Source organism: Pongo pygmaeus, chromosome 1, assembly GCF_028885625.2.
Source record: "Pongo pygmaeus isolate AG05252 chromosome 1, NHGRI_mPonPyg2-v2.0_pri, whole genome shotgun sequence".
Lineage (NCBI taxonomy): Eukaryota > Metazoa > Chordata > Mammalia > Primates > Hominidae > Pongo > Pongo pygmaeus.
This window is the reverse complement of record NC_072373.2, coordinates 64,865,296-64,879,868: the sequence shown is the minus strand read 5'-3', so window position 1 is coordinate 64,879,868 and position 14,573 is coordinate 64,865,296. Positions and strand designations below refer to the sequence as shown.

At 40.1% G+C, this 14,573-nt stretch overlaps 1 protein-coding gene across 1 annotated transcript in view; it reads right to left on the bottom strand.

Moving 5' to 3' along the window:
* Positions 1 to 14,573, bottom strand: part of NIBAN1 (niban apoptosis regulator 1) — a 180,191-nt gene that overhangs the window by 97,857 nt on the left and 67,761 nt on the right. Inside the window, exon 2 of the mRNA XM_054435848.2 lies at positions 2,407 to 2,537. Within this exon, the coding sequence (XP_054291823.1) occupies positions 2,407 to 2,537 (131 nt within the window). The remainder of the gene's footprint in view (positions 1 to 2,406; positions 2,538 to 14,573) is intronic.

Genomic DNA, 14,573 nt, shown 5'->3' with positions numbered 1-14,573 from the left:
TAGCCAGTTTTCTCAGCACCTTTTATTGAATGGGGTATCATTTCTTCATTATTTATTTTTGTTGATTTTATCAAAGATCAGTTGGTTGTAGGTATGTGGCCTTATTTCTGGGTTCTCCATTCTGTTCCATTGGTCTATGTATCTATTTTTGTACCAGTACCATGCTGATTTAGTTAGTATAGCCTTGTAGTATAATTTGAAGTCAGGCAATGTGATGTCTCCAGATTTGTTCCCTTGCTTGGGCGTGCTTTGGGTATTCAGGCTTTTATTTGTTCCATATGAACTTTAGGATTAATTTTTCTAATTTTGTGTAAAATGACATTTGTAATTTGATAGCAATTGAATTGGAGCTGTATATGGCTTTGGGGAATATGGTCATTTTAATGATAGTGATTTTTCCAATCTGTGAGCATGAGATGTGTTTCCATTAGTTTGTGTTGCCTACAATTTCTTTCATCTGTGTTTTGTAGTCCTTGTAGAGATCCTTCATCTCCTTCGTTAAATGTACTCCTAAGTGTGTGTGTGTGTGTGTGTGTGTGTGTGTGTGGTGGGTGGCGGTGGCTGTTATAAATGGGATTGAGTTCTTAATTTTGAAACCCCTTTTTAATTTGCCTTCTGGGACATTACACTTTTCTGATTTTTCTCCTACTCCATAGATTGTTTCTTCTTAGTCCATTTTGCTGGATCCTTCTCCTTTTTCTGATCTCCTAATGCTGAAGGGGCCAGTGTACTGTTTCTTTTCTCTGTCTATATCTTTCCCTCTTTTATGGACCATGGCCTTAATACTAGTTATAAGCTAACATCTTCCAAATTTCTATTCTCCAGCCTCAATCACTCTGCTGAGCTCCAAATGAAAACATCTAATGGCCTATTCAACATTTCCACACTAGCATCTCAAACTTAACATGGTCAAAAGGGAACTTGTGATCCCATTCACTCCGACTCTTCCTTCTAAGTAAAAGGCAACTCCATCCACTTATTTGCTCTGGTTAAAAACCAAGAAGTCATCACTGATTTCTCTCTTCTTCTATTATCTCACACCCAACCCAACAGTATGTTCTGTCAGCTCTATCATAAAGCACCTCTCCTCACAACCATGACCATCACCACCCCAGTCCAATTTGGCATCATTCTTCCCTCAGATGCTACAGTATCCTGCTCGCCAGTTTCTATTCTCCCCTCTTGCCCCATAGTCTATTCTTTACAGAGAGGCCAGACAGATCATCTAAAATTATATGCCACTCTGTATTCAATACCCTCCAGTGGGAGACTTCCCATTACAAAACAAAATCAAAACCCTGTTGTGACCCGCATGTTGACATGATGTGCTTCCGATCTGTCTCTCTGCTGTCATTGTTCGTCCTTCCTCCCTTGCTCACAGTGCTCCCAGCAGACTGACCTTCCCTCTGTGTGGCAGGGTCTTCACACTTGCTGTTCCATAGGCCTGGAATACTCTTCCCACGAATATTCACACAGCCTACTCTCATTGCATTCCAGTTTCTGCTTAAATGTTATCTCCACGGAGGGCTTCCCTAACCATCTTCTCTAAAATAAGGCTCTAGGCTGGGCATGGTGGCTAACACCTGTAATCCCAGCACTTTGGGAGGCCGAGGCAGGTGGATCACTTGAGGTCAGGAGTTCAAGACCAGCCTGGCCAACATGGTGACTATCCTGTCTCTATTAAAAATACAAAAATTAGCTGGGTGTGGTGGTGTGCACCTGTAATCCCAGCTACTCAGGAGGCTGAGGCAGGAGAATCACTTGAACCCAGGAAGCAGAGGTTGCAGTGAGCCACGATTGTACCACTGCACTCCAGCCTGAACCACAGAGCATGACTCTGTCTCAAAAATAAAATAAGACTCGCTTTATTTCTTTTTAGCATTTATTATTATCTGATGTCACCTGATATTAATTTGTTTATTATCTGTTTCCCGCGTGTGAACATAAACTCCAGGAAGGCAGAGAACTTGTCTTAATTCCCCAGTTCTTGGACTATAGCCTAGCACATAGTAGGTGCTAACAAACATTTGTTGAGGTGGTGGTTACTTCTTATAATGGAGCGAAGGAGTAAGAATAAATTAGGGGATTCAAAGAGAAAATCATATTTGATCAATGACCAAAACTTCACTACAGAAAGTCAAATTTTCTTATACAAACAAAGCATCCATGTGGGAAAAATACATAACAATATTGGATTCAAGGTAATTTCCTTTTTATACGGATTATATCAGCAACAAGAAATCATACATTCTAACTTCCAGGCAAATAGAGTTTTTTCAGCATGAAATGACTTCAGAGCAGAGTTTTTAAAACTGTCATTCAAATTATTGTTTATTTCAGAAATACTGTGTGCTATATAGCCTTCTTCAAGGGGAAAAACATGTAAACCAAATATCCATGGCTTACCTTCGTCTTCAAAAACTGTGACGTTAAATCTCTTTGCTGTTCTACTTCACTGCGCACGTGATTGCAGAAAGCCACAGAGTACTGACGACTGTAGTAGGGACTGAAGTTTTTGATGGCAGCCTCAGTTTTCCCTAGAAAAATATGAAAATTATAATTCTTAAGTACAGCACAGAATATACACCTATCTACAGAGTTCCAAAAACCATCCCTCCAGTCTCTCTGTTTCTATCCCTCCAGTCACCCCTGTTTCCCAGGTATTTGCCAGTAGTCTGTGTTCCCGGAGAACTTTGCTACCTGCTGCACATGCCCCATCTCTCCCTCTCCTTCTGGCATCATCCTGAGAGGCTTCACAGACCCTAAGGACTGTCCATCCCATAACCTATTGAGTTTTGCTTTATTTTCTATCAATAACCTATCGCCATGGCCATAAACTCAACCATCCTTCTAATCCTCCTAAGCCTGCTCTTCTACCTCGCCCTCTCTCCACTTCTACTTGCTGTTTATTCCCCTCGACCTCCAGTCATTCAGCTCCTCCCTCCAAATGATAATCCCAGGTCTACGCCTTCAATTCTGCAAGCACATCACTCCTTTTTTTTTTTTTTTTTTTTTTTTTGAGACAGAGTTTCCATCTTGTTGCCCAGGCTGGAGTGCAATGGCACAATCTTGGCTCACCACAACTTTCACCTCCCGGGTTCAAGCGATTCTCCTGCCTCAGCCTCCTGAGTAGCTGGGATTACAGGTATGTGCCACCATGCTCAGCTAATTTTGTATTTTTAGTAGAGACGGGGTTTCTCCATGTTGGTCAGGCTGGTCTTGAACTCCCAACCTCAGGTGATCTGCCCATCTCGGCCTCCCAAAGTGCTGGGATTATAGGCGTGAGCCACCACACCTGGCCATCACTCCCTTTTTCTTCAGATCCCTGAGGCTCCACCTCTAGTCTTGTGACTCACAGTCCTGGATAAAATCAACAAAGTGTTTCCTCTCACTCTGCTCCAATATTTCTGGTTTAAAATTTTTGTGTGTGATTCAAAGCAGTATATAACTACCATGAAATAGAGGGGGAAACTTTGGTTTAAGAGCCTAGAGACCTGAGCTCTGGTCTCGATTCTGTGAGGCAGAAACCAGCTGTACAACCTCAGTCAAGTCATTTGACTCTCGAGGCTCCAGCAACCTAATTATAAAGGAAGGTGCTCACTAGTCCACACATTTCTTTGGATCTGCATGCCATTGAAGTATAAGTACAGTACGAAAGTCCAGCTGCCTCACAATGACCAGAAACTACAATATATTAAGTAGTCTCTCAGCACCAGAAGTAAATCAAACTGAGTATGAACCATATGGGGGAAGCTTGAGGACTTGAGAAGGAGGCACAGGGAGAGTCAGACACCTGAAACCTTCTTGCCTTTCCAATCTGTGCTTAGCTTTAGAGAGTATGGAAATTGCAAAGGAGGGAAGAGAGAAGGAGGAATAGAGGGGAAAGGGTGTACGAGCATTCTCATGCAGATTAGAAACCCTTACAACATTTCAACTACTTGCTGCAGGGTACAGAAAGAAACACAGGCTTCACTGACTGGGCTCATAAGCGATGAGTCCGCAGAACAGGGTACAGCTTGAGGAAAAATAAACTTGATGTAATATTCCAAAATATTTTAAAGTACTTTCATGTGAACTCGACATCATTTTTGCTTTCAAATTTGATATTATAGTCAATAAAGAGATATTAAAATATACTGGAAAGATTTGTTTAGAGCTATCATGTAGGTAAGATTTCAAAAATAAGTGAAGAGTTCTAACTACATAGATTGAGGTACTCAACAGGAAAGCCTTGAATCCATAGCAACCCGTTTCTAAGCCTATAAAACCACAGCCAAAAACACCCATAATGTATGAATACTCTCCATATGCAGAGAATCCTACTTTTGTTTGTGAATTTAGGTCTTATAATATAAATGAGGTAAAGAGGAATTCTTTCATATTCACTTCATAACATGGCATTTACTGGTCATGTTTATGAGCTTTAATAATTATTACTTGTAAGGTGCTTTGAGACCCACTAATAATAGATTCTGTAGAAATGCAAATAAAAGCTCCTATAATTTGAATCACGCATGCTTTTGCTTGCTCTGTGCATTTATGTTATTACTATTAATCAGTATTTGCATAATACTTTAATATACTCAGGCTTTATAATCATCTAATTGGTTATTATGCTATCAACTTTTATGCAGTGTAGTTCTCTATGCTTGTCTATAATTTTCTTACATAGGAGTGGGACAGTGTAGGAATTCCCACAATGAGAACAAATCTCACTTTACTAAAACATATAAATGATGAATAAAATTTGCCCTTTAGGTCCAAGTAGCCACTGTTTGGTCTATCAGAAAAACAGCCTGTTAATTTCTAATGTTTATTTTTGTACTCTTGAAAGCACTTGGATTGAAATGAAAGGAGGTGGATGTCATTTTATGATGAACTCTATAAAGCTTTGAAAGCTGATTTTCTGCCACATCACCAAGCCTCCCCAGGGACGCCCTGCTTCTGGTGAGGTGCCATAATGCTCTCTTCTGATATATGAGAAAAATGCTTCTGTGATTTGAATATCCGCATACTGTCCCATTAACGCATCATCCACTAGGTAGCGCTTATAAAGAAGCAATTGCAGCTTCTTTAGGTAATTAATCTAATAACTAGTTCAAACTATGTATGATATAGCTAACAATATCACATGTTCTGGCGGGGGGGGATACTAAAGTTATTTGGCAAGTATATCTGGATTCTAGATCAAACCTATCTAAATCCAAATAAATAAGTACCCAATGTAGGGATCCTAAGACTGAGAGCAAAGTCTGGTGTTGAGGCAGGGGACAGTCTGGCTTGGTGGCTCATGCTTGTAAGCTAGCACTTTGGGAAGCGGAGGCGGGAACATTGCTTGAAGCCAGGAGTTTGAGGTTGTGATGAGCTATGATTGCACCACTGTACTCCAGCCTGGGAAACAGAGCAAGACCCCATCTCTAATTAAAAAAAAAAATAGTCTGATGTTGGAGCAAAATACCACTGTGGTTAGGAAGATGGACTCTGGAATCAGACGGGTTCAAATCCCATCTCTACTACTTGCCAGCTGTGAGATCTCATGTGAGTTACTTCTTTCTGCTCACATGTTAAATGAAGAAAACAAGAGTAGCAGCCTCATAAGGTTATTCTAATGATTCCATGAACTAATGCAGTAAAGTGCTCAGCACGATAGCTGGCACATAGAAAATGTTCCATAATTGATCATAATGAAAATGATGATGATAATGGTGATGAGGGTGTCCCTTAGGCAAGCACCAGAATAAAGTCCTCAAGCTGAACTAAGGAATTAAGGAGAAGAAAAAAGCCGGTTGTTTACTGTAACTCTTGCACTAGGGCCATCCTGCCCTGCTGTATACAGAAGAGCTGCCCCACCCATTGCAGGCTCCAAACAAATACAACCTACATTTTCACAAAGGTTCAGCATAGAAGACCCTCAGTGCATTCCTGAATTAGCCAACTAAATAAAACATCAACATTAATGAACTGAAGCAAAAAACGTAAGTTAGGGGCTGTGTTTCATTGAGCTTCTCTGTCTGAACCTCAATTTTCTTACCTGCAAAATGAGGATAATAAGATGCCCATATCACAGGGTTTCATGGGGAGCAAATAAAATATTCTGTATATTGAAAACTGCCTAGGACAGTGCCTGACACATATTAGTTGATCAAAAAATTTTGACTATTTAATACTCCACAATGAAAACATTCAAACAAGTGATCAGCCCACAGGGGCCACACAAAATAACCTCAACTGAAACTACATTGTTCATCACAGTTTTCAAGATTCTTGAGCACTCAATTCCTTTCGTATCCCTGCCACCAAATTTAGTATCACATTCTCTTTCCTAAATTGTTTATAAAACACAGTGCCAGGTCTTATACTGAAAGGAGATTACTCAATAATGGAAGGACTAAAAGCAATGGAAGGGATTCTTCCACATTTTGATATACCAGCATTTTTGGCACAGGTATGTATCTCTAATCCTACTTGTTTATTACAGCTTGTGCTGGGCAGTGCGTTAGTACAATTCGCTTGACCCTAAGCTGCTCATAACACCCTTCAAGGTAATCATCACTGACACTAAAAGAAGCCACTTGATATAGTTTGGATCTTTTGTCCCCTGCAAATCTCATGTTGAGATGTAATCCCCAATGTTGGAGGTGGGGCCTGGTGGGAGGTGTTTGGGTCATGGGGGCGGATCCCTCATTAATGGCTTAGTGCCATCCCCTTGGGGATAGGTGAGTTCTTGTTCCCTTAGTTCACATGAGAGCTGGTTGTTTGAAGGGAGCCTGGCACCTTCTCCTCTCTCTTGCTCAGCTCTTGCCATGTGACGCAACTGCTCCCCCTTTGCCTTCTGCTATGATTGTAAGCTTCCCGAGGCCCTCACCAGAAGCAAATGTCAGCAATATGCTTCCTGTACAGGCTGTAGAACCAAGAACCATGAGCCGATTAAATCTTTTTTTTTTTTTTTTTTTTTTTGAGATAGTCTCAATCTGTCACCCAGGCTTGGAGTGCAGTGCTGCAATCACAGCTCACTGCAGCCTTGACCTCCCAGGCTTAAGCAATCCTCCCATCTCAGCCTCCTGAGTAGCTGGGACCACAGGAGCATGCCACCACACTTGTCTATTTTTTTTTTTTTTTTTTAGACAGAGTTTCACTCTTATCCCCCAGGCTGGAGTGCAGTGGCACCATCTTGGCTCACTGCAACCTCTGCCTCCCAGGTTCTAGTGATTCTCCTGCCTCAGCCTCCCAAGTAGCTGAGATTACAGGTGTGTGCCACCACACCTGGCTAATTTTGTATTTTTAGTAGAGACAGGGTTTCACCATGTACTAACATGGCTGGTCTCGAACTTCTGACCTCAAGTGATCCACCCGCCTCGGCCTCCCGAAGTGCTGGGATTACAGGCTTGAATCACTGCACCCAGCCAATTTTTGTATTTTTTGTAGAGACAGGGTTTCACCATGTTGCCCAGGCTGGTTTCAAATCCCTGGACTCAAATGATCCACCCACCTCGACTCCCATAGTGCTGGGATTACAGGCATGAGCCATCACGCCCACCCTAAACTTCTTTTCATTATAAATTACCCAGCCTCAGATATTTCGTTATAGCAATGGAAGCAAACTAACACACCTCTTTGACAACTCTGTCCATATAACTTAGCTTCTGTTCACCTTTGTAAAATTAAGAAAAATATCTGCTGGCCCCTTTGAAGCCATTAACTCTATACAGGCTCAAAAACTCAGCATTCATTTGACTCCTTCTCTCCCATTCCCAGATCTTGCCACTTTTATTTCCAGAAATTTCTTGAATCCATTTCCTTTTCGCCATCCCAACCACCACACCTTCGATCAAGCCTCTGCTATCTCTCAACGACATTATAAAAGTCTCTTGGGCCGGACACAGTAGCTCACACAATCCCAGCATTTTGGGAGGCCAAGGTGGGCAGATCACTTGAGGTCAGGAGTTCAAAATCAGCCTGGCCAACATGGTGAAACCCTGTCTCTACCAAAAATACAAAAATTAGCCAGGTGTGGTGGTGCACACCTGTAATCCCAGCTACTTGGGAGGCTGAGGCAGGAGAATTGCTTGAGCCTGGGAGGCAGAGGCTGCAGTGAGCCAAGATCGCACCACTGCACCCTATGACAGAGTGAGACTCTGTCTCAAAAAAAAAAAAAAAAAAAGTCTCTGAATCTACCCTACTCCAGCATCACAGCAGAGATACAGGAGAAAAACAAAAACGGAACTCTCAGCTCTTAAACAGGAACAAAAAAGTGAAAACCAGAGTGGGAGGCGGAGTGCCAGGGCTGATCCTGGAGGATTATGGGGAATGAGCCAAAGCTTGGTGTGTGTGGCAGAGGCTGGTTCTGAGAAGTGGCCGGAGTCCAGGGCTGATGGGGCAGAACAGGAGAGGCTAAATCAAAGCCGGCCACCTTGGTCCCACTCAAAGGTAGCACGAGTTACAAAAAGGCCCAGATGTTAGAGTGGGGAACTGTATTTCAGAACCAAATCTTGGCACTGATGCTACTAAGACACTCTTTTGAAAGTCATAAGGGGCACACCTCATTAGTCATAGAGGCACAACCTTCTGACTTGTCTTGGACTGGCAACTTTCATTTAACATGTTGCTGCAAGATCATATCACTATCTGTGTAAAAAAAAAAAAATCTTCAATGTTTCCCTATTGCCTAGGGTAGTAACCCCTCGTCCTAGTACCATAGGCCTGGGATCTCGCCTCAACTGTCTTTATTTCCCACCTCTTTCACTCAACTTAAGCCTTCTTGCCCCTGTGCATACCTGTGCCTCCTCTCCTCCTTTCTCCCCCTAAGTCCCCTGCTAGCCACTTTCAGACCCTTCAAGCCCACATGACAGTCCCAACCCAAGTAGAAACCTCTTTGGATCTCCCCAGCTGGAAGCAATCACACCTTCTTTGGCATTCTCCCAAAATTGTGTACCACTTCTACTACAGCTGTTCAAATATAGCTTATCTCTCCTCCAAGGGTATATTGTATTTATATACTCAGCAAATATTTGTTGAATGAATGAAAGAATGGCTGAGTAAATATTCAAGAGTAAACCAAATTACAAGGCATTCTATCAACAAAACCCATGCCAATGCCCCAGGAAAGGAGAAAGGTACAGTTTTCAGCTTGAATATTAATTACCAAAAATATACACTCTTGGCCAGGCATGGTGGCTCATGCCTGTAATCCCAGCACTTGGGGAGGCCGAGATGGGAGGATCGCTTGAGTGCAGGAGTTTGAAACTAGCCTGGACAACATAGAGAGACCTTGACTCTACAAAAAAAAATTAAAAAATTAGCCAGGTGTGGTGATGCACACCTGTAGTTGCAGCTATTCGGCAGTGGTGGGGGTGGGGTGAGGGTGAGGCAGAGGATTGCTTGAGCCCAGGAATTCGAGGCTGCAGTGAGCTATGATCACACCACTGCACTCCATCCTGGGTGACAGAGCAAGATCCTGTCTCAAAATAAATAAATAAATAAACACACACACACACACACATTTGAAATTCAATTCATATCTGTTTATAAAATATCAGACTCTTGGCCGGGCGCAGTGGCTCACACCTGTAATCCTAGCACTTTGGGAGGCCGAGGCGGGCGGATCACCCAAGGTCAGAAGTTCTAGACCAGCCTGACTAACATGGAGAAACCCAGTCCCTACTAAAAATACAAAATTAGCCAGGTGTGGTAGCACATGCCTGTAATCCTAGCTACTCGGGAGGCTGAGGAAGGAGAATCACTTGAATCAGGGAGGCGGAGGTTGCGGTGAGCTGAGATTGTGCCATTGCACTGTAGCCTGGGTAACAAGAGTGAAACTCCATCTCAAAAAAGAAAATAATAATAATAATCATAACAAATCAGACTCTTACAAGTTAATTCCTTTCAAGCTTTTAAATGAGTTTTGTCCACGAAATTATTTGTGGGAAATAATTTACAAACAAAATCCTTTCTTGGCTTGTCTGTTTTTCTTAACCAGTCTGAAACCACAGCAAATACAAGGCTCTGGGTAAAACTTTTATGAAGTCTGAAGAGCCTGAAAAATCTGTATATTTTCTCATTCTAGAAGGTTCTTCTAAAACCAGTTCCCAGTCCTGAAGCAGATCAACTCAAATCTACTGTTTATCCGCAATCTTTCTTGGAAGATACTATTTATAGCAGATTATGCCTCGTTCCCCCAACATTCTCAGTGTCATCACAACTATGATACATTCTATAATCTTCTCTGAAATATGCAGCTTCCTATTTCAATTACTTTTAGAAAAGCAAAAAAATGTACTGATTAAGTGCAAAAAGATACAAAAATCCAAACACTGTTTTTTATACATTTTCTGCTAATCTTTTTTCAATTCTTTTTAAAAATAGTTGAGACTGTTGTTTTATAACCACATTTTAGCTTTGGTTTTTCCTATAAAATTGCAAGAAAAATTACGACTTTCAGATATTACATTTTTATTGTTACTATGAAGGTGAAACATACAGAAATAAATAAAAATAAGTTTATTTTAACCAGGTGGTTATTTCCTGGCAACTGAGGAAAATCCACATATGAGAAGATTAATCGGGCCATTGGCACAGTTTCTTAAAAACTGTTGAGGTTTCAGGTGAAGATTAATTTTGAGAAACAAGATAAATGGTTCTAAAAAATAAAATAGATTTAATATTTATAAAAGAAATTACAATATCCACTATTGTTTATTTTCACCAGTTTCTCAAATTATAACAGTCTAAAAGTCCTGATGAATTATAACATCAGCTATGGTCTTAGGTTGCTAAGCACCATCACTTTACACCTTAGGGTGGAGAAATTGGAAATCCCAATTCACAATACACAGGTGTAAAAATCTAATTACACAGAATAATGCCCAAGGACTCTCTTTTTCTTCTGGTAAATGCCTTAGAGAATGGGGATAAATTGGATTCTCCATAATTGAACTGAAGGGAGTGTATGTGTGTGTTTTTAAAGCACATTTATTATTGGTGCCTGAGAGTCAGGTTTTTGAACAGTCTCTCCTAGGAAAAGGCAAAATGATTCACGGGTAGCCTTGATTCCGCAGGCTACCCTATAGAAATCCCACCTTGAGTTAAAAATAAGACACATAAAAACCAACTTAAGTTCTCTGTGATTTACTTTGGATATTAATTCACAAAGAGAAACAAACAAACACTTATGCTCCCAAGAGCTTATATGAAATATATCAAAGCCAAGCCAGGACCCACATAGGGCTTAGCCAGCAACTGGATGGAAAGGAAGCATGCTTAAGAACAAACAATAAAGCATCGTTTCCTGCTTTCCAACACTTACCCTCATAGAGGTCCCAAATTCTGTGAGCAAAACCTGCAGCGAACTGTGAGAGACCCTAAGTTCTTCCCAAGTCCTGTTCTAAAAGCAAGCCCAGTATCTCTAATATGGCCACGAAGCTTAGCCCATCAAAGGCATTCAATGAATCTTCATGTACTTACAGATGCTACATAAAAGAGTAAATACCTGCTCCAGTGGGTAAGCAGAGGCAAAAACAATATTTTCTGCAAATGACCACTGAAATAAATTACGGTCCCATCGGCACTATGCATTTTCTAGAACAATACCTTCACAGGTTAATATAAGTAAGAGAAATGGGAGAAGATGGACAGAGAGGAAAAAACACACTGCCATTTCATGTTACAATTTCCACTACCTTATTCCACAGAAAAACTAAAATCCCGCTGTGGTCAACTTTTCCAGAGGACACCTTTCTAGAACTCTAAGACCTTAAGTCTGGCTTCCTCTTTTTTAGGACAGGAAACCAATAGTATTGTTAGAAAAAATATATATGCCCACACATGTATGCACACATCTTGTTTCAGCTATAAATAGATGAAAGCTGACTTTAAATTTCCTTCCATTCCACTTGGAAGAAGTGCTTGGAAATTTTCAAGATTATTTTGTCATTACCTCACAGCACGCCTCCAATTTTCTCATGACACATCTGATGAGAATAAATCTTGTTTATTTTGCCACTTTTCTAAGCTGTCTAATGTCCCCCAAGGAAGCTACAGATTGGCTGTCCTTTTGAGTGTGAAAAAGAAAATTAATCTGATATAGCTGCTTTTTCAAAGAGCATCACAGGAACTATGAATTCATGAAGAATAACAATGTTTTTGCCCATTAGACAACCTTTCTTGGTTTTAAGGAAAACATATAACTGAAATTCAGAAACTGAAATAATGAGATTCCCTTTGCTCTTTTTGTGACTAATCATAGTCATTAAATTTTTTCTGCACACATTTTATCAAAGGTTCTCAGATTATTCCAAAATCCTGAAAATATTCTTTGCTTAAAGATTGCAACCATGCAAATGAACACAACATGCACATTAAAAGCAATCAGGCCAGACATAAAATAAGCCAGGCCACAAGCCCAGGAATTTCAGTGATTTCCCTTCCAACATATCAGGTTCTATGGTGTCTGCTCTAGGTTTCTCACTTATTTTCCTATTTTTTTTTTCTTTTTCTTATTTCATTTCATTTATCTTCTCTCCACACAGATATACATTTGTTTGAAATGCTTGCTTTATATTTTACATTTTTTCTTCTCAAGAATCTATGCCATTAATGTAAAAAAATGCATTTCTAGACAACTGTGCTTGGGGCCCAGATATGCTTGCATTTTGTTTGTCTGGGGATATGTGTAACAGTAAGGAGTGAACTTGGCTAGAAAATGGAAGGTAGTACTGCTAGGCTTGGGAGGGTCCAGGAAAATGTCTATAAACAATTCAACACTTCTGTAGCCAGCAAACATTTTCTGAAACTATTCACAAGGTTGATAGAATACTTATTAGTGAAAATTACTTTAGCATGTTCTACCTTATCCTCACAAGATTTCGTGAAATGCCAAAATGGTTTTGACCCACTGTCCACATGATTTGGTCAAGCACTATGTCTCTGGATATAGTTTTTCTGATAATAACTCAAACATCTCCAATAATAAAATCTGACCTAGAATGAAAATATAGCTCATCACAGAGCCAAATTTTATTTATTTGGCAATCTAATGATTGCCAGTCACTGGATCAGTTAATCACTAAATTTAAACATTCCTAAGTAATGTATGTTAGTGAAAAATTACCCCAAAGCTATGGTACATGATGCTCTAAAAATACAGGCCAAAAACTCCACCTGAAAATCCAATAGTATTGACTATGTAGATAGTACGTTCTTTAAAGTCACTCCTTTTTCCTATGGAAATTGCTCTTCCATAAGGTGAGTTCACCTAGCACTTAATAAATGTGCTGGAATCTCATGACATCACCTCTGCTTGGAGTCTAGGCCTCATAGGTGAAATTCACTTACTTCTAACTAGTCATTATACGCACCAAGGAGATTAAGTATGAAGTAGAACTGTAAATAACTGAGACTACATTCCACTACATTCCACAATCCACCTAAGGAAGCAACTTGAGTTCATTTGGATGGTAGCAGGTAGCATAGACATACCAATGCCAGTCACATTCCAACATCCATATACTGATGAAAACATCAAAGATTACAGACTTCTAGAGCTGGATGGGATCACAATTGTCCTTTCCAACGCTCTCCTATTTTCAGATCAAGAAATTAATTGATCCAAGTTCACAAAACTAGTTAGTAATAGAATATTTACGGAAAAAAACTTTTTTTAAAGATTAGTGACAATTTTTAAAGAGTTTTCTTCTCTGTTAGTACTACATTAATTTTTATGGAGGAATTCAAGCACTTTTTTAAATTAGTAAAGGAATATAAGTACTCTTTGGTAATAAAAACTACGTTGTCCAGAAGCCTTGTGAAATGATCTTAAATCTGGGTAAAAAGATGTTTTGATGATTAATTTTATGTGTCAGTTTGAGCCACGGGATGCCAAGACATTATTCTGAGTGTGTTGGTGAGGGTGTTTCAGGATGAGATTAACTTTCGAATGGGTGGACTGAGTAAAGCCGATTGGGCAATGTGGATGGCCCTCATCCAATCAGTTGAAGGCCTGACTAGAACAAAAAGCCTGAGTAAGAAGAAATTTTCTCCTGCCTGAATCCCTTGAGTTTGGACATTGGTCTTTTCCAGCCTTTGGACATGCACTGGAGCATGTGTTCTTCCTGGGTCTCCAGCCTGCTAGCTTTCAGACTAGAACTGCATCATCAGCTTTCCTGGGCCTCCAGCTTACCAACTGCAGACCTTGGACTTGTCAGTCTCCATAATTGTGTGGGCCAATTCTTTATAACAAATACACACACACACACACACACACACACACATATCCCATTAGTTATGTTTCTCTGGAGAACCCAAATAAAGATGTAATCAATTAAAATACATTATTGAGTCTCAACACAATTATCAAGTTATTTCACTTAATATATATTAAACTCCTGCATCAATAACAAGTTAAAAGCAACGCAAATATCTAGTGCTTCTATGTAATAAGTTCTAAAGTTTACCAGTAGAATCAGCATGCCAATGTGTTTCACAATACACACTGAAATACATGGAATTTGTATTTAAAACATTTCATTAAGTGATCTAAGAAAGACAGTAAAAGCATTTGGCTCAGCTTCATCCCAGTT